At 45.4% G+C, this 20,817-nt stretch overlaps 1 protein-coding gene across 15 annotated transcripts in view; it reads left to right on the top strand.

Moving 5' to 3' along the window:
* The window catches only part of DMD (dystrophin), a 3,066,377-nt gene that overhangs the window by 1,856,692 nt on the left and 1,188,868 nt on the right, over positions 1 to 20,817 (top strand). For all 15 annotated transcript variants that reach the window (XM_068268325.1, XM_068268327.1, XM_068268324.1 and 12 more), the window contains 2 exons: positions 18,791 to 18,938; positions 20,575 to 20,724. In XM_068268325.1, coding sequence (XP_068124426.1) covers positions 18,791 to 18,938; positions 20,575 to 20,724 — 298 coding nt within the window. The remainder of the gene's footprint in view (positions 1 to 18,790; positions 18,939 to 20,574; positions 20,725 to 20,817) is intronic.

The following is a 20,817-nucleotide window of genomic DNA, read 5'->3' as shown; positions in this document are numbered from 1 at the left end:
AGGGAAGTGATGAGATACATTTACCTTCTATTTTAAGAAGGCAATACTGTACCTTACTAGAGCACAGTCTTTTTCCAATTCCTTGAATGACCAGATATAGCATAACAACCTTAAAAATTAACACATTATTAGCATGGGCACCAGTCATTTTTAGTAGAGTAAAATTAATACATGTTCACAAATACATTTTCTGTGCCACAATATTGACATTTTCTTACTTAGTCATAGTTTCTCTTATGCAAAAGCACTTTAGCAGTATTTACTGAATACGTAAGGTAGTCCCTGATATACAAGTGGTAAGTTTGTACAATCACAATTGTATCATTAATGGAGGCTCTTGGGCTCTTTGCTTCTGTGTGAGTTTGCCTTGCAGTTCCACCTGCCTTTTCCTTTGCCTGGATTGTATCCTCATCTTCTGTTGTTAAAAGCAAACCCCCAATACATGCTATCATCACCAAGTTAGCTAAGTACATTAGGGAAAGTAGTTGGAATCAGTGAAAAACTTTTTGAAAATATATATTTTTTCGATTTAATAGGAAAAATGTTATTTTAACCTCCTTAGCGGTAACCCCGTGCTGGACACGGGGTAAGCCGCCGGAGGGTGCCGCTCAGGCCCTGCTGCTAGCACTTTGCTAGCTGTGTGTTTGTTGCAATCGCCGCCGCTCGCCGCCGATGCGCCGCTACCCGCCGCGATACATGCCCCCCCCCCGCATACCCCTTGCGCAGCCTGGCCAGTCAGCGCCAGGCTGCGCTATGGGGTGGATCGGGATTCCCTGTAACGTCACAACGTTGGCGACGTCGATGACATCACTCCGTTCGTCGCCATAGCGACAGGGGAAGCCCTCAAGGAAATCCCGTTCAGAACGGGATTTCCTTATAGGCAAGCGCCGCCGGCGGCGACCGGAGGAGACGGGCGGATGCCGCGGGGAGGGGGGAAGCATGTAGCTAGCGCTAGGCTAGCTACATGGTAAAAAAAAAAAGGTGAGAAAAACCCTCCCGCAGTCACGCAGCCGCGTGATTCATACCGCCAGGGAGGTTAAGCATGGTTAAATTACAGATTGCTGGGATGTACTTAACACTTTTACTAGGTTAAACAGTATGGGGTCTCCCATCCATTTCATTGACTATCTCTAATAAATGTAATGTGGTGATGCATATTGAATTTTAAAGTATATAAATATTTTATTTATGAATTATACTGTTGTGTAAAGTCCATGCTAACAAGACAGCTATAATTTACAAGCTAAAGCAAGAGTTCATTCATATTTCAATATGTAAGTAAAAAAGTGAGGTGTACAGTGAGATGTAAAAGTGAGAAGCTGTAAAAATATCTAAATCATATAGACGAGTTTTGTTGAAAGGACAGAGCAACATAAAATGATATTTTTGTTATTTTGATGGCATTTAAATGTTAATAGCTCACTTGGTATTTACTGGGCAGTGTCAGTAAGTGTAGCCTAAAAAGTAGTTTAATTATTTATCCTCAGTGGTTTTGTTTTTTTTTCTTTCCACCAAACCTTTAATAAAAAATTGCAAATATATAAAGCCAAATGTGTAAGTTTTCTATTGCTTGCTTTACGGCAAAGTAAAATCTCCCCAAATAAATTTACTGTTGCAATGTTAAGTGCAATAACATATAAGAATGTGGTAATACATTTTAATATACCAAATGAAAGTAAAAGGAAAGGTGAAAAAACAGAAATTTAGACTTATAATAGCATGTTATTGTATGTTTTTAATCATATTTAGCAGTGTGAGAAAGCAATGGTGATGGTCAAAGCACGGGATGCAGCTGTAGTCAGCAATAATTTAGTTTACTGGGCCAGGCTTCTTACAGGAAATTTCTGCTAAGTTGCTTTTGACGTTTTCTTTATGACTAGTGCAAGCAAAATCAATGTGTTTAATGGAACTTCTGGTGGAGATATTCCAATTGCTGCCTCATTTCTGCTTTTATGGCAGAATGCATTGAAATCAAAGTTGGAAGTGAAATTTCTCAGTAGAAGTGAACCACACACTTCTTTAAAGTGCTTTGAATGTCCCCACCTTTCAGAAACCCAGAAGCATCACCATACATCTCCCAACTATGAAACAAATACGAATGAGTGTTAATACATACCACTGAAAGTAAAAATAAAACAGAAATGATTGACCATACAAATAATAGTAATGCCACCAATTGGCCATAAAGTCCTGCATTGCACTTATTGGTGCCCTTTATGTATCTTCAACACAAAAGAATGGACCTGGATAGTGTAATGGTTAAGGGCTCTGCCTCTGACACAGGAGACCAGGGTTCGGAACTCAGCTCTGCCTGTTCAGTAAGCCAGCACCTATTCAGTAGGGGACCTCTATAGGCTACTGCCTATAGAGCGCGTCCTAGTGGCTGCAGCTCTGGCGCTTTGAGTCCACCAGGAGAAAAATGCAATATATGCGGAGCCCCGGCCACGTGGGGCTTCGCACCCTGAGCTATACCAGCCCGCATTGTCCATGGTATGGGGGGCTCCGGGGGAGAAGGGCGGCCAAGCCTTCCCTTTAAGTCCTTGTCCAATCCATGGACAAGGGGCTTTTCCCCACCTCCGGTGCACCAGGAGGAGGTGGACGCGACGACTCCGGGGGGGTTCATGGTGGCATCTGGGAGTCCCCTTTAAGAATGGGACCCCAGATGCCCACCCCCCCTCCCAAGAGAAATGAGTATAGGGGTACAAAGTACCCCTTACCCATTTCCAAAAAAAGTCCTGTAATGCTCTTAATTAACCAGAAATACTTACCTGTACCTTTAAAAAAGTTCCCACGCCAATATCCTCAGAAATGTCCCACCCCCTTATCCTCTCATCTTGCGATCTTCAATTAAGTTGATTGAAGATCTCAATCCGCCCTCCCCCCCCACATAGCAGAGAATGCATCCGCATAGGACGCATAGCTGCTGGCTCCCGCTGTCCTCTCCTAATGCACCGAGCGCCAGCCTAGGTGAGGGAGACAGGTGAAGTCAGGTGGGGAGAGACAGTGGGAGCCGCGCAGGATGCATTCTAAGCTATACTAACCGGTTCATGAATGATCCGGTTCTTTTTAATGAATTGAATCACATGAATCGGTTCAGAGCTGATTCATTCGATTAAAGTCAGTAAAAAGAACCGGATCATTCATGAACCAGTTAGTAAAGCTTAGAATGCATCCTGTTTGGACGCATAGCTGCCGACTCCCGCTGTCTCTCCCCACCTGCCTTCACCTGGCACCTGGTGCACCCATGGGTGCACCAGGTGCCAGCCTAGGTGAGGGTGACAGGTGAGGAGGTGGGGAGGACAGTGGGAGCCGGCAGCTATGCTTCTGCAGGACGCATTCTAAGCTATAATTAGTATAGCTCATGGGAAATCTTCAATCAACTTAATTGAAGATCGCAAGATGAAGGATATTGGCGTGGGAACTTTTTTTTAAAGGTACAGGTAAGTATTTCTGGTTAATTAAGAACATTAAAGGACTTTTTTTGTGGTTGTGTTTTTATTTCATTTAACCCTTTGTGGAAGTGGGTAAGGGGTACTTCGTAACCCTATACTCATTTCTCCTGGGAGGAGGTGGGCATCTGGAGATGCCACGATGAACCCCCCTGGCAGTCGTCTCCCCCACCTCCTCCTGGGGCATCAGAGGTGGGGAAGAGCCCCTTGTCCATGGATTGGACAAGGGCTCAGGGGAAGAGGGGAAGGCTTGGCCGCCCCTCTCCCCCACAGCCCCCCCCCCATACCATGGACCATGGGCTGGTATAGCTCAGGGTGCAAAGCCCCACGCGGCTGGGGCTCCACATTCTGGCTATCCCAGCCTGCATGGGGACAAGGGGTTACAGAGAGCTCGGCAGGGGGGCTGCACGTAATTTTTTGAGGGAAATTTCCCACAATCAGCACATAACAAAAAACATTAAATTAAAAAAATACAATATAAAAAAACAAATAGTTTCCCACTATCTTTTTTAAAATATCCTGCAAATTTTAGCAGCAGCATTTTAACCACCTCATGGTGGACCATTGCTTAACCCCCCTGCCGTTCTACTTATATCGGCAAGGGGGCGGCGCAGCACTTTAAACATTTTTTTTTTTAAACTCATGTAGCTAGCCTAGCGCTAGCTACATGATAGCTGCTGACAAGCGGCATCCCCCTACATACTTCGATCACCGCCGGCGATCTTTGCAAGCAGGAAATACCGTTTCCTGCTTGGCTTCCCCCGTCGCCATGGCATCACTGACATCATGGACGCTGGGACATCAGAGGGAATCCCGATCCACCCCTCAGCGCTGCCTGGCACTGATTGGCCAGGCTGTGCAAGGGGTCTGGAGGGGGGGTGGCGCGGCAGGGAGGGTAGCAGCGAATCGGCGGCGAGCGGTGGCGATCGAGAAATGCACGCAGCTAGCAAAGTGCTAGCTGCGTGCAATAAAAAAAATTTGAAAATCGGCAAAGCGGGGTCTGAGAAATCCTCCTACGCAGGTTACCCTGAGCTGAGCTCGGGATAACCGGCAAGGAGGTTAATGCAGCATTTCCCTTAAACCAATCAACTATCCATGCAAATATCTCCCCCTAAGGCTGTCCTGAATATGAAAAGACAAAATAATGTGCTGCTAAGAGAAAAGACTGTTCTCAGTCCATAGTATTTTTAAAATAAGAATAATGTGAAGCTAATTCAGATTAAATGCGTTGGCGTGGATTAAATAAGGGTGGATTAAATAATTAAATCATTTGGCATAGAGCTTTTTTCTGTTTTAAGCAACATTATGATTTATGTAAATGTATTACTAGTGAGGATTTGTCAAAATAGTTAAAATGATTGTTGACTTTTAATTCATTATAACAAACCTGCAGTGGTAGCTACTTAAATGTGTAATTAGCACCATTGTTTTCCTTTGTTTCTGTTGCCTTTATAGGATCCTTTACAGCACTTCTTAAGGCCCATACACACGTCAGATTTTAGCGAACGACCCGTCGTTTGAACGCTCCGTCGTTCGGACGTTTTCGCGTCAAATCCGACGTGTGTACAGACTATTGTTCGGGTGATAAGACTGGTTACCAACGATCCGCAGGGCGGATCGCTGGTAACCAGTCTTATCACCCGAACGATAGTCTGTACACACGTCGGATTTGACGCGAAAAAGTCAGAACGACGGAACGTTCAAACGACGGGTCGTTCGCTAAAATCCGACGTGTGTATGGGCCTTTAGTTTCATATTATCAGCTAATCAGTGACTGTGACCTAAGCAAGCGAACCCCCTTTCATTGTCATTGATGCCTTTTTTTGCCATGCTCACAGATTCTTCACTTGTGTGAGCTGCTGGCAAGATGCGTTTGAACTTTTTCAGTACCATACCTTAAAAAAATGCAATTTGATGTTAAAATAAATAAATAAAACGATTTATTGTGTTAAAATTGTTTTCAGTCTTTTATAAAAGTGGGTGCAAGATGAAATTGGGCAATTTGTCCTTGTTAAGTTTATTAGATATGCTTAAATATACACATGTTCACACATGCAAACATTGGCAGTTTTTCATTCTCTTCATGTGTTAGGTATTATAAGCAATGACATATATTTGTAACGAATGGGGAATGATCTCCACGGTCAGCGCACAGCGTGTACGCTGACTCTGAGGAGATCTTCCACAGGCGTTCAGACAGAGGAGCCCACTAATGGTGGAACACACCTGTGGAGGAACAAAACCAGCCAGCAGGTGGAGCTGTGGAGCACAGAGAGACAAATCCTCTGAACAGTCCACAGACGACAGACAGAAATTGCACAATGCGGAAACAGCAATAAGCAATGCAAAAACAGGACAGGAACAGGAACAGATCTGCAACAGATCAGATGAATGTCTGTCAAACTGATAGTAGGCTTTGAGGAAACAGACATTCATTCACAGAGCATCCATACATGCCAGACAGAAATTGCACAATGCGGAGCAGCAATGAGCAATACAAAAAGTATAGAACATAACAAATCAGTATACTTTATCATAGTGAGAGGTACACGTGTTTGGTGCACAGTAAAGTGGCGAACGCCACCAAGGCAGTAAGCCCCAGTGGGAGGAACCCACTGGTGGCAGAGTAGTCAAAAAATCAGGAGTCGGCAACAGATTAGGAGATACAGTACAGAATCGTAAGGCAGAAATCTGGGTCGGTAATCAGGCAGGGAATCGGCAACAGATCAGACAAGAACAGTATAGAATCAGGAGGCAGAGAGCGGAGTCAGAGGTTCAAGCAAAAGGTCATACACAGAATATCAATAATAATTACAATAGTGAACCCAAGCTATGTGTGAATCCACGGGCTCCAGCCGGTTCAAACACACCAGGATCTGACTAAGGTCTGACACAGAATATCAATACAGTAATAGTAACAATCCAACGCTATGTGTGAATCCCCGGGGTCCTGCCAGATCAAACACACCAGGATCTGACTAAAGTCTGAGAGCTATCACAGAGAAGTGTTTGCATGAACATAGACCCAGGACTGCAGTCCTATAGACTAGTAATATGTCTGGCGGCGAGGCAGACTCAGGAAGTGACTTTTATGGATGAACACACCAATCTGTAATGATTGTGTAATTCTTTCCGTGGTCAGCGCACAGGATGCGCACTGACACTGTGGAAATCCTCCACAAGCGTATAATCTGAGAGAACCCAGCAATGGTGCTAGGCACCTGTAGAGGGGAATTGCTGCCGGCAGATGGAGCTGTGGAGTGCAGAGGAACAGATCCTCTGCACAGCCACAGATGCCAGATAGGAATTGTACGAGGGGAAGCAATGCAGGGCAAGATAGCCCTTAAAGAGAGAGAGCTCAGAGACAGGGTGTATGTGTGTCCACCAATCTAGTCTCCATTCAGCAACGATGAACACACAACTGTGAAGACCATGTGGGAAAGCAATCGCAAGAGATGGCGATTGCCAACAGCGACACAAGACTGAATAAGCACAGAGAAGGAATGTATGTATGTCCACCAATCTAGTCGCCAACCAGCGATGGTGAACACACAACAGTGGAAACCAAGTGAGAACGCAATCGCAAGAGATGTGATTGCCAATGAGAATGAGCACAGGGACAGAATGTATGTGTATGCACCAATCTAGTCGCCAACCCGTGACGGTGAACACACAACAGCAGAAACAAAGTAGGAACGCAATCGCGAGAGAGGTGATTGCCAGAAGTGACACAAGACTGAGCAGGACAGAGCACGAGAGTAGCAAAGGCACAGCAAACAACAATGAGAAGATAAGGAACATAACAAACGCTAGCTATACGCGAACACCGCACTCATTCGCAACAGCGAACGCGTTTCGGCACGATCACCGCGTGTTAAGCACCCAGTGATAAGCATGCCACCCTAACTAACCACAAGTAATATAAATGAACACAAATAGACTGAGACAGACAGAATGAACGCTTGCGAAAGCAAGCGATCAACACAGACAAACAGGTTGCGTAGACGCTTGCTAATCGGTTGCCTCACACCAGGCAGCAGCAGGCGTAAACACGGGACAAGACAGACAGATGAGTGCAGCCAGTAGCCACCGCGGCTATGGTCTACACTCCAGGAACTCAGGCACGGAAGATCCACCGCTGCTACTGCTAGAGCGAATGCGATCCAAACTGACAAACAGATGGGGCTACCAGTAGCAACTGCTGCTCTGATTAGCACCCCTGAGGCAGAATACAGAAGGAGGCACTGCCACTACCATTAGGGCTAATGCAATCCAGACAGAAAAACACATGGGGCTACCAGTAGCAACCGCTGCTCTGGTTAGCACCCCCAGACAGAAAGAACGATTTCCTGTCGACCGCTGCTGGCGGCAGGACAATTGCAGCAGAGAGACAACACAGGCAAAACAGATAATGCAACCTGACTGCACTAGAGGAGCTGCCTAGTGCAGTCCCAATGAATAACTCTAAGATAACCTTTAAAGGGAAGGTTCAGGGATGCTGTGAAAAAAATAAAAATCCAAATCCACTTACCTGGGGCTTCCTCCAGCCCGTGGCAGGCAGGAGGTGCCCTCGTCGCGGCTCCGCAGGCTCCCGGTCTCCTCCGGTGGCGCGCCCGACCTGGCCAGGCCGGCTGCCAGGTCGGGCTCTTCTGCGCTCCAATGTGCGGCTCACTGGTGCGCGCTGACGTCATCGGACGTCCTCCGGGCTGTACTGCGCAGGCTCAGAACTACTGAGCCTGCGCAGAACAGCCCGGAGGACGTCCGATGACGTCAGCGTGCACCAGTGAGCCGCACATTGAAGCGCAGAAGAGCCCGACCTGGCAGCCGGCCTGGCCAGGTCGGGCGCGCCACCGGAGGAGAGTGGGAGCCTGCGGAGCCGCGACGAGGGCACCTCCTGCCTGCCACGGGCTGGAGGAAGCCCCAGGTAAGTAGATTTGGATTTTTGTTTTTTTCACAGCGTCCCTGAACCTTCCCTTTAACAAACCAACAGGGCTACCAGTAGCAACCGCTGCTCTGGTTAGCACCCCCAGACAGAAAGAACGATTTCCTGTCGACCGCTGCTGGCGGCAGGACAATTGCAGCAGAGAGACAACACAGGCAAAACAGATAATGCAACCTGACTGCACTAGAGGAGCTGCCTAGTGCAGTCCCAATGAATAACTCTAAGATAACCTTTAAAGGGAAGGTTCAGGGATGCTGTGAAAAAAATAAAAATCCAAATCCACTTACCTGGGGCTTCCTCCAGCCCGTGGCAGGCAGGAGGTGCCCTCGTCGCGGCTCCGCAGGCTCCCGGTCTCCTCCGGTGGCGCGCCCGACCTGGCCAGGCCGGCTGCCAGGTCGGGCTCTTCTGCGCTCCAATGTGCGGCTCACTGGTGCGCGCTGACGTCATCGGACGTCCTCCGGGCTGTACTGCGCAGGCTCAGAACTACTGAGCCTGCGCAGAACAGCCCGGAGGACGTCCGATGACGTCAGCGTGCACCAGTGAGCCGCACATTGAAGCGCAGAAGAGCCCGACCTGGCAGCCGGCCTGGCCAGGTCGGGCGCGCCACCGGAGGAGAGTGGGAGCCTGCGGAGCCGCGACGAGGGCACCTCCTGCCTGCCACGGGCTGGAGGAAGCCCCAGGTAAGTAGATTTGGATTTTTGTTTTTTTCACAGCGTCCCTGAACCTTCCCTTTAACAAACCAACAGGGCTGATACTCTAGGAGAGTTCATCAGTAACAAACCATCGTGACCAGCAAAGGATTGTGGGATCACATGGTATTTATGCTGCAAGCCTTCAAGGGAGGCGACTAGGCAATTTGCATGACAAATGTATGCACATTCCTCAGCAGCAGAGCAGGTCTGAAACTTGCAAAGTGAAGTCAGGTCTCTCTTCCAGAGACCTGCAGCCCACAGACTTGAGGAATGGTCAAACAGCTGTCTGCCTGTGCAGCCAGCTGAGCGGATCATTACACAATCAGAGAGAAGCATGCAAAAGGACAAGGCAGCCATCTGCATTCACTTATCCTGCATCTCATAAGTGCATGCATCCCCATGCAAACAGCATAGCACTTGAATTCAGAATAGCAGACCACACCACAATGGAATGGGAATGAAATGCAAATGGACAATTCATTCATTGTAAATGTCAGAAAATCTCTGCAAACAGCAGCCAGCACAGTCTGGCTGCAGTAGTGTCTGAAGACAAAACAGACCTCACAGAGGAGATCATTACAATATTGTAATAAAATGCATTTTATTAACCATTTATTAAAAAGCTTCAAATGTGATTCATTTAAAGTAGACCTTTGCATTAAGTTGCATTAATATTTATTTATTTATTTAAGTATTTATATATAACATATTACGCCGAGCTGTACAGAGTATATTGTCTTGTCACTAACTGTCCCTCAGAGGGGCTCACAATCTAGTCCTAATAATGAATTAATAGGACACACTCGCAATGGGGTTCTCCATGTTAACTGAGGCATTTCTTTGAGACAGTACTAAAAAGGGAAAAAAAAGGAGAAAGAAACAAAATTAAACCAAAACAAAAAAGAAAAATAAACAAATATGAAAGAAAGTTAATCTTTTTGATTGTATGGATGATGTTACTTTACACTTACGTTCTAGTGCTTATGCTAGATAAAGAAAATCGAATGTAAAATCTATGTTGAGGGGTGTATATGCAAATTGGGCACCATGGAAATTTGGGGAACGGAAATAGCTGCTAGTAGAATATTAGGAAAATTACTGATTTTCTACTATTGGACACTGGTAATTCTGCTAGTAAAATATCAGTAAATGTCACTGGTTTTATTATTATAGCTAAACCCAACCCTATTGTCAACCCTCCCTCCCTCAACTAATGCCTAACCCTTACCAACCTCCACCATTGCCTAAACAACTCCCCCCCCCAATGCCCACCCCCAATGCCTAATCTACAATCCTCCCACTGATGCTTAACCATAACCACCCCCCACCCATGCATAACCATCACAAACTCCCTCAGAAGTCTGGATCCCATAGGAACCCATGTTAATTTCTGTTTATAGTCAATATTAACATGGGAGCCTACGGGGTATATTGACTTCCATGGTGCCTCTGGTACCCAAACTTGTTATTTTGTGTGGAGGGTGCTATTGTTGACATTGTTGAAAAAAATACTTACCTGACTATTTTGCTGATCCTCTTACACCAATACATTTTGAATCACCGACCTAGAATAAGTGTACTTTTAGTGTCTGCATGCTTATTCCAGGTGTGTGACTCAAGATCATCATGATAGCTAGTCACATGGTACGTTTTAAAAGCATATAATAAAGATCGCCTACATATTTCTCCTTTTTTAATTATTTTGGATGAAAACTATCATTTAAAGCAGATCTTTTCATTAAGTTGCACTGATAATAAATAAATAGGACATGCTCACAATTAGTGTTGGGCGAACATCTAGATGTTCGGGTTCGGGCCGAACAGGCCGAACATGGCCGCGATGTTCGGGTGTTCGACCCGAACTCCGAACATAATGGAAGTCAATGGGGACCCGAACTTTTGTGCTTTGTAAAGCCTCCTTACATGCTACATACCCCAAATTTACAGGGTATGTGCACCTTGGGAGTGGGTACAAGAGGAAAAAATTTTTTAGCAAAAAGAGCTTATAGTTTTTGAGAAAATCGATTTTTAAGTTTCAAAGGGAAAACTGTCTTTTAAATGCGGGAAATGTCTGTTTTCTTTGCACAGGTAACATGCTTTTTGTCGGCATGCAGTCATAAATGTAATACATATAAGAGGTTCCAGGAAAAGGGACCGGTAACGCTAACCCAGCAGCAGCACACGTGATGGAACAGGAGGAGGGTGGCGCAGGAGGAGAAGGCCACGCTTTGAGACACAACAACCCAGGCCTTGCATGAGGACAAGAAGCGTGCGGATAGCAATTTGCATTTTGTCGCCATGCAGTCATAAATGTAATACAGATGAGAGGTTCAATAAACAGGGACCGGAAACGCTAACCCATCACAGATGTTCATTGTTCATGTTACTTGGTTGGGGTCCGGGAGTGTTGCGTAGTCGTTTCCAATCCAGGATTGATTCATTTTAATTTGAGTCAGACGGTCTGCATTTTCTGTGGAGAGGAGGATACGCCGCCGATCTGTGACGATGCCTCCGGCAGCACTGAAACAGCGTTCCAACATAACGCTGGCTGCCGGGCAAGCCAGCACCTCTATTGCGTACATTGCCAGTTTGTGCCAGGTGTCTAGCTTCGATACCCAATAGTTGAAGGGTGCAGATGGATTGTTCAACACAGCTACGCCATCTGACATGTAGTCCTTGACCATCTTCTCCAGGCGATCGGTGTTGGAGGTGGATCTGCACGCTTGCTGTTCTGTGTGCTGCTGCATGGGTGTCAGAAAATTTTCCCACTCCAAGGACACTGCCGATACCATTCCCTTTTGGGCACTAGCTGCGGCTTGTGTTGTTTGCTGCCCTCCTGGTCGTCCTGGGTTTGCGGAAGTCAGTCTGTCGGCGTACAACTGGCTAGAGGAGGGGGAGGATGTCAATCTCCTCTCTAAAGTCTCCACAAGGGCCTGCTGGTATTCTTCCATTTTGACCTGTCTGGCTCTTTCTTCAAGCAGTTTTGGAACATTGTGTTTGTACCATGGATCCAGAAGGGTATAAACCCAGTAATTGGTGTTGTCCAGAATGCGCACAATGCGTGGGTCGCGTTCAATGCAGTCCTAGGCCGAAGAGGTCATAGCCTAGGGTCACAAAACCTGTTTATTTGGGCAATTTCAATGGTGGCGAGTCTAACGTACATAAATCGCAGCAATGGCCGTTAGCAACGTCTGAATCTCACGAAATGTCTCATGCAGGTAGAAGACATATTGTTAGACTTGGGCTCCAAAGATGGGTTCCCTACATCTCTTATACTAAACACAAACTGCGCCTGCCAAAGTACAAACGGGTGCAATAGCATATGCTTCAATCGAGTGTTCGCTATCACAAGTCCTTGAATATCAGTCTATAGTGCTGTGACAGCGCTCCTCTTCTTTTCTACAATTTAAACATAGAAAAAACAATCGCACATAGTGCATTACTGTGAATCACAAAGTACAGTTCCCCACACGTGCATAAGTGCTCAATTGTGCATCACTCGTGGTCTCTACAGCCCCTCCACACTAGCAGCTCACCAGATTGACACCACCTCACAGTCCAGGTGGGTCTAGCGCTTAGCCTATAGAGCGGCCAACTCCAATGACACTTCCACGATAGTTTAGTTCACAATTGGATGATCCATATTTAATGACAAGTTCCACATGAAAAACATATAAGAACACACATAGCATAAAACCGTTGGGCTAAAAGTTATGGCCTGCGCAATATCAGCGCACTCACTTGTGTAGGAAGATAACAGGCATTTCAGGCATTGCAGCCTAGCAATAAAGCTTCTCTGCTGGCGGTGTCGGCGTCCCGAACTTCCCCGCTCCTCGTGGCAGCCTGTCTCCTGACCTTCCAGATCCCAGTGACGTCAACGCTCCTGGTCACGGCGTGACCAGGAGCGTTGACGTCACTGGGATCTGGAAGGTCAGGAGACAGGCTGCCACGAGGAGCGGGGAAGTTCGGGACGCCGACACCGCCAGCAGAGAAGCTTTATTGCTAGGCTGCAATGCCTGAAATGCCTGTTATCTTCCTACACAAGTGAGTGCGCTGATATTGCGCAGGCCATAACTTTTAGCCCAACGGTTTTATGCTATGTGTGTTCTTATATGTTTTTCATGTGGAACTTGTCATTAAATATGGATCATCCAATTGTGAACTAAACTATCGTGGAAGTGTCATTGGAGTTGGCCGCTCTATAGGTTAAGCGCTAGACCCACCTGGACTGTGAGGTGGTGTCAATCTGGTGAGCTGCTAGTGTGGAGGGGCTGTAGAGACCACGAGTGATGCACAATTGAGCACTTATGCACGTGTGGGGAACTGTACTTTGTGATTCACAGTAATGCACTATGTGCGATTGTTTTTTCTATGTTTAAATTGTAGAAAAGAAGAGGAGCGCTGTCACAGCACTATAGACTTCCCTACATCTCTGCAAACCAGAGTTACAGGGCTCCAAATTTGGTAAAATCCCCCATAGGCTTTCATTGGGCCTCCTATTTACAGTTCCAAAATCTCACATCTTTTCAAAGGGCAATTACTCAGCAGTGGCAAATTTTCTAGCATTGTAGGGACCCTTAGGGGGAACATGACTGGTGAGTTTCGGGCCCCTAGGCCGAAGAGGTCATAGCCTAGGGTCACAAAAACCTGTTTATTTGGGCTATTTCAATGGTAGTGATGGTGACGTACATAAATCGCAGCAATGGCCGTTAGCAAAGTCTGAATCTCACGAAATGTCTCATGCAGGTAGAAGACATATTGTTAGACTTGGATTCCAAAGATGGGGTCCCTACATCTCTGCAAACCAGAGTTACAGGGGTCCAAAATTGGTAAAATCCCCCATAGGCTTTCATTGGGCCTCCCTATTTCACTTTCCAAAATCTCACATCTTTTCAAAGGGCAATGGCTCAGCAGTACCACATTTTCTAGCATTGTAGGGACCCTTAGGGGGAACATGACTGGTGAGTTTCGGGCCCCTAGGCCGAAGAGGTCATAGCCTAGGGTCACAAAAAACTGTTTATTTGGGCTATTTCAATGGTAGTGATGGTGGTGTACATAAATCTCAGCCATGGCCGTTAGCAACGTCTGAATCTCACAAAATGTCTCATGCAGGTAGAAGACATATTGTTAGACTTGGATTGCAAAGATGGGGTCCCTACATCTCTGCAAACCAGAGTTACAGGGGTCCAAAATTGGTAAAATCCCCCATAGGATTTCATTGCCTCCCTATTTCACTTTCCAAAATCTCACATCTTTTCAAAGGGCAATAGCTCAGCAGTACCAAATTTTCTAGCATTGTAGGGACCCTTAGAGGGAACATGACTGGTGAGTTTCGGGCCCCTAGGCCGAAGAGGTCATAGCCTAGGGTCACAAAAACCTGTTTATTTGGGCTATTTCAATGGTAGTGATGGTGGCGTACATAAATCGCAGCAATTTGGGAACATGACTGGTGAGTTTCGGGCCCCTAGGCCGAAGAGGTCATAGCCTAGGGTCACAAAAACCTGTTTATTTGGGCTATTTCAATGGTTGTGATGGTGGCGTACATAAATCGCAGCAATGGCCGTTAGCAAAGTCTGAATCTCACGAAATGTCTCATGCAGGTAGAAGACATATTGTTAGACTTGGATTCCAAAGATGGGGTCCCTACATCTCTGCAAACCAGAGTTACAGGGGTCAAAAATTGGTAAAATCCCCCATAGGATTTGATTGCCTCCCTATTTCACTTTCCAAAATCTCACATCTTTTCAAAGGGCAATGGCTCAGCAGTACCAAATTTTCTAGCATTGTAGGGACCCTTAGGGGGAACATGACTGGTGAGTTTCGGGCCCCTAGGCCGAAGAGGTCATAGCCTAGGGTCACAAAAACCTGTTTATTTGGGCTATTTCAATGGTAGTGATGGTGGCGTACATAAATCTCAGCCATGGCCGTTAGCAACGTCTGAATCTCATGAAATGTCTCATGCAGGTAGAAGACATATTGTTAGACTTGGATTCCAAAGATGGGGTCCCTACATCTCTGCAAACCAGAGTTACAGGGGTCCAAAATTGGTAAAATCCCCCATAGGCTTTCATTGGGCCTCCTATTTACCGTTCCAAAATCTCACACCATTTCAAAGGGCAATGGCTCAGCAGTGGCAAAACTCACCAGTCATGATCCCCCTAAGGGTCCCTACAATGCTAGAAAATTTGGTACTGCTGAGCCATTGCCCTTTGAAAAGATGTGAGATTTTGGAAAGTGAAATAGGGAGGCAATGAAATCCTATGGGGGATTTTACCAATGTTGGACCCCTGTAACTCTGGTTTGCAGAGATGTAGGGACCCCATCTTTGGAATCCAAGTCTAACAATATGTCTTCTACCTGCATGAGACATTTCGTGAGATTCAGACTTTGCTAACGGCCATTGCTGCGATTTATGTACGCCACCATCACTACCATTGAAATAGCCCAAATAAACAGGTTTTTGTGACCCTAGGCTATGACCTCTTCGGCCTAGGGGCCCGAAACTCACCAGTCATGTTCCCCCTAAGGGTCCCTACAATGCTAGAAAATTTGGTACTGCTGAGCCATTGCCCTTTGAAAAGATGTGAGATTTTGGAAAGTGAAATAGGGAGGCAATAAAATCCTATGGGGGATTTTACCAATTTTGGACCCCTGTAACTCTGGTTTGCAGAGATGTAGGGACCCCATCTTTGGAATCCAAGTCTAACAATATGTCTTCTACCTGCATGAGACATTTCGTGAGATTCAGACTTTGCTAACGGCCATTGCTGCGATTTATGTACGTCACCATCACTACCATTGAAATAGCCCAAATAAACAGGTTTTTGTGACCCTAGGCTATGACCTCTTCGGCCTAGGGGCCAGAAACTCACCAGTCATGTTCCCCCTAAGGGTCCCTACAATGCTAGAAAATTTGGTACTGCTGAGCCATTGCCCTTTGAAAAGATGTGAGATTTTGGAAAGTGAAATAGGGAGGCAATGAAATCCTATGGGGGATTTTACCAATTTTGGACCCCTGTAACTCTGGTTTGCAGAGATGTAGGGACCCCATCTTTGGAATCCAAGTCTAACAATATGTCTTCTACCTGCATGAGACATTTCGTGAGATTCAGACTTTGCTAACGGCCATTGCTGCGATTTATGTACTTCACCATCACTACCATTGAAATAGCCCAAATAAACAGGTTTTTGTGACCCTAGGCTATGACCTCTTCGGCCTAGGGGCCCGAAACTCACCAGTCATGTTCCCCCTAAGGGTCCCTACAATGCTAGAAAATTTGGTACTGCTGAGCCATTGCCCTTTGAAAAGATGTGAGATTTTGGAAAGTGAAATAGGGAGGCAATGAAATCCTATGGGGGATTTTACCAATTTTGGACCCCTGTAACTCTGGTTTGCAGAGATGTAGGGACCCCATCTTTGGAATCCAAGTCTAACAATATGTCTTCTACCTGCATGAGACATTTCGTGAGATTCAGACTTTGCTAACGGCCATTGCTGCGATTTATGTACGCCACCATCACTACCATTGAAATAGCCCAAATAAACAGGTTTTTGTGACCCTAGGCTATGACCTTTTTGGCCTAGGGGCCCGAAACTCACCAGTCATGTTCCCCCTAAGGGTCCCTACAATGCTAGAAAATTTGCCACTGCTGAGTAATTGCCCTTTAAAAAGATGTGAGATTTTGGAACTGTAAATAGGAGGCCCAATGAAAGCCTATGGGGGATTTTACCAAATTTGGAGCCCTGTAACTCTGGTTTGCAGAGATGTAGGGAACCCATCTTTGGAGCCCAAGTCTAACAATATGTCTTCTACCTGCATGAGACATTTCGTGAGATTCAGACGTTGCTAACGGCCATTGCTGCGATTTATGTACGTTAGACTCGCCACCATTGAAATTGCCCAAATAAACAGGTTTTGTGACCCTAGGCTATGACCTCTTCGGCCTAGGACTGCATTGAACGCGACCCACGCATTGTGCGCATTCTGGACAACACCAATTACTGGGTTTATACCCTTCTGGATCCACGGTACAAACACAATGTTCCAAAACTGCTTGAAGAAAGAGCCAGACAGGTCAAAATGGAAGAATACCAGCAGGCCCTTGTGGAGACTTTAGAGAGGAGATTGACATCCTCCCCCTCCTCTAGCCAGTTGTACGCCGACAGACTGACTTCCGCAAACCCAGGACGACCAGGAGGGCAGCAAACAACACAAGCCGCAGCTAGTGCCCAAAAGGGAATGGTATCGGCAGTGTCCTTGGAGTGGGAAAATTTTCTGACACCCATGCAGCAGCACACAGAACAGCAAGCGTGCAGATCCACCTCCAACACCGATCGCCTGGAGAAGATGGTCAAGGACTACATGTCAGATGGCGTAGCTGTGTTGAACAATCCATCTGCACCCTTCAACTATTGGGTATCGAAGCTAGACACCTGGCACAAACTGGCAATGTACACAATAGAGGTGCTGGCTTGCCCGGCAGCCAGCGTTATGTCGGAACGCTGTTTCAGTGCTGCCGGAGGCATCGTCACAGATCCAGAAAATGCAGACCGTCTGACTCAAATTAAAATGAATCAATCCTGGATTGGAAACGACTACGCAACACTCCCGGACCCCAACCAAGTAACATGAACAATGAACATCTGTGATGGGTTAGCGTTTCCGATCCCTGTTTATTGAACCTCTCATCTGTATTACATTTATGACTGCATGGCGACAAAATGCAAATTGCTATCCGCACGCTTCTTGTCCTCATGCAAGGCCTGGGTTGTTGTGTCTCAAAGCGTGGCCTTCTCCTCCTGCGCCACCCTCCTCCTGTTCCATCACGTGTGCTGCTGCTGGGTTAGCGTTACCGGTCCCTTTTCCTGGAACCTCTTATATGTATTACATTTATGACTGCATGCCGACAAAAAGCATGTTACCTGTGCAAAGAAAACAAACATTTCCCGCATTTAAAAGACAGTTTTCCCTTTGAAACTTTAAAATCGATTTTCTCAAAAACTATAAGCTCTTTTTGCTAAAAAAATTTTCCTCTTGTACCCACTCCCAAGGTGCACATACCCTGTAAATTTGGGGTATGTAGCATATAAGGAGGCTTTACAAAGCACGAAAGTTCGGGTCCCCATTGACTTCCATTATGTTCGGAGTTCGGCCATGTTCGGCCCGAACCCGAACATCTAGATGTTCGCCCAACACTACACGTGACCCGTTCGGCCAATCACAGCGCTAGCCGAACGTTCGGGTAACGTTCGGCCATGCGCTCTTCGTTCGGCCATATGGCCGAACAGTTTGGCCGAACACCATCAGGTGTTCGGCCGAACCCGAACATCACCCGAACAGGGTGATGTTCTGCAGAACCCGAACAGTGGCGAACACTGTTCGCCCAACACTACTCACAATGGATTCTGTGTACAGATGTCCTCCAGGAATTTGGCAGTACAGATCAATCTTGCCTGATGGCTATTGTTCTACTGGGAACTCCTTTTGGAGTTCCCACCTACTCGTGCTCCCCCTCTTTCATAAAACAAAAAACACTGCTCAGACCAGAGATGGGAAGAATGTCTGTGCATTGCTCATTCAAAAACCCAAAACTACTCATATGTCTAACAAATGTTTTGGGGGACAATTGCTGAAATTGCTGAAAGAGGCTGAGCCTTAGCGTAGAGCTGTAAATAATACATCACGTCTGTTTTTCTACTTTTCCAGATTAGAAGAAGAGAAGAAGAAATTATATGGACTTGAAGAAGAACTAAGTGAGTTCAGAGTGTGGTTGGAAGGTGCAGAAGAAATTGCTAATACACCAACAGAAGAAGCAAATGAGTCTCAATTAAATGAATTGCTGGAGAAAGTCAAGGTATGTGTAGTCATAACTCATTAGTGTTGGCTAGATAGGGCTAGACCAAAGATCTGCCATCATCCATTCAAATAACTAAACTAGCAAGGGCTTTCTTAAAGTGACCCATAAGTAAACTTGAATAATATAAATGGAGCATATGGTAATACGGTACATGATCAGATGTTAACTTTCTTAAAAAGTTTATACAATTTTTCTACAGTTAATTCTATGGGAAATAATACGCAAATTCTTAGTATTGATAAGAGTGTCTGGAGGAAATTCCTCCCCTTTGACTTTTAAGCCTCCTTGTTGGTCTGTGATGGATGGCTAAATAAGACACTCAGGGACTCCACTCGGAGCACCACTTTATTATATCCCCTCTAATCCCTGAAACTACTACAAATTTGGACATATGTTTTTTTAATGTAGGTAACCTTTGATCATGTAGTTTTTTTTATCACCTTCTTTCATTACCTGCATTGCCTAGGTTGGCTTCAGGATTATTTGAAATGCTTTATGAGTTTATAAATTGATCTATTAATATTTGGCAATTTAGGGTTTTTTCAGTGCTTAAATAAAAAGAGTAAGTTCCTTGGAGCCTTCCATTAAACCATCCCTTTATAGGGTGACCTATTAGCTATATCCTAAAACAAAACACCTTTGGTGATTCCCTAAACTGAAACCAAACCACAAAAAGAATACACAGCTTTGTTTTGCTGAAGAATGCTCTTTTTATTTTGTCAATTGGAAGTCCAGGCTCTTCTGGTGTGGGCTCAACTTCTGTTTTTAAAAATTCAAGAAACGGGAAGTGGCTGCTGAGATAACTGCACTTTTCTGGAGAATAGACTTTGTCCCCACTCTATAACTGAAGGTCAAAACAAATATCTTCCAACCACAGCAATTTTTTGTTGTTGTCATCTTACAAAAACGTAAGTAAACATAAGCCTGCATCTACATCACTGATCTACTTAAAAATGCTAGATTTGGAGGATAAATGTAAAAGCAGCATGGTGGCCCACAGTGGTGTAGAGGATATTACTCTTGCCTTGCAGCTTTCGGTCCCTGGCTTTACACAAGTTTCAAACATCAAGAAGGTCATGAATCTTAAACAATTAGGAGGTTATCTGCATAGGACTGGAAATGTGAGGATATCGAAGTGGGACTTCCCTCATCTTCCCAGAGATTTTCCTCTAGTACATAGTATCCAGAGCTTCTGGCTCTTCCAATAGTTCTGTTGCTGTTTGCTTAGCAACATAAAAAAACAGAGCTATTAATTGTAAAATACATTTATCGGCTGAGCAAAGTATCAGTTTTCCAGGTAGATAGGATGTTTAACATTGACAAATCCCTCTCTGTGTGTCTCTTTTATCCTTTTCCTCGATCACCATCTCTCTTTACCATAGTAACTTTCTTTGTTGTACCAGGAAGGAAACACAGTAAGACCCATCACTGATTAAAGTGGCAAGTAAAGTGGATAAAGGGATAGATTATTTTGAAACCAACAGCTGCAGAAGAGCTTGATTATATTCCAGAGCAGATCCAAAGTGTTTTCTCTCGGATCTTGCCTCAAGTATTTAGAACTGTTAAATCAACCTATCCTGTCATCATACATTACTCAGTACTAATACACTAATTTCTATTATTATTCTAACAGTTTAAAGTGGGAGAACTTCAGCCACGTAAAGAAATCCTGAAACACCTGAATGAATCTGGAGGGACAGCAATAGGAAGTGCCACAATTGCTCCAGACGAAAAAAGAAAAATTGAAAGTGGCCTCAAAGACTCTAATCAGCGCTGGATAAAGGTCAGAACTTTTTTTTTTACTGCGTATGTTATAGAAAATCGTTCTGTTAAAATAGTGTGGAGCAGATTTGCTTGCCTGAATTGTAATTAGTGT

Source organism: Hyperolius riggenbachi, chromosome 2, assembly GCF_040937935.1.
Source record: "Hyperolius riggenbachi isolate aHypRig1 chromosome 2, aHypRig1.pri, whole genome shotgun sequence".
NCBI lineage: Eukaryota > Metazoa > Chordata > Amphibia > Anura > Hyperoliidae > Hyperolius > Hyperolius riggenbachi.
This window is presented reverse-complemented; position numbering and strand designations above follow the sequence as displayed.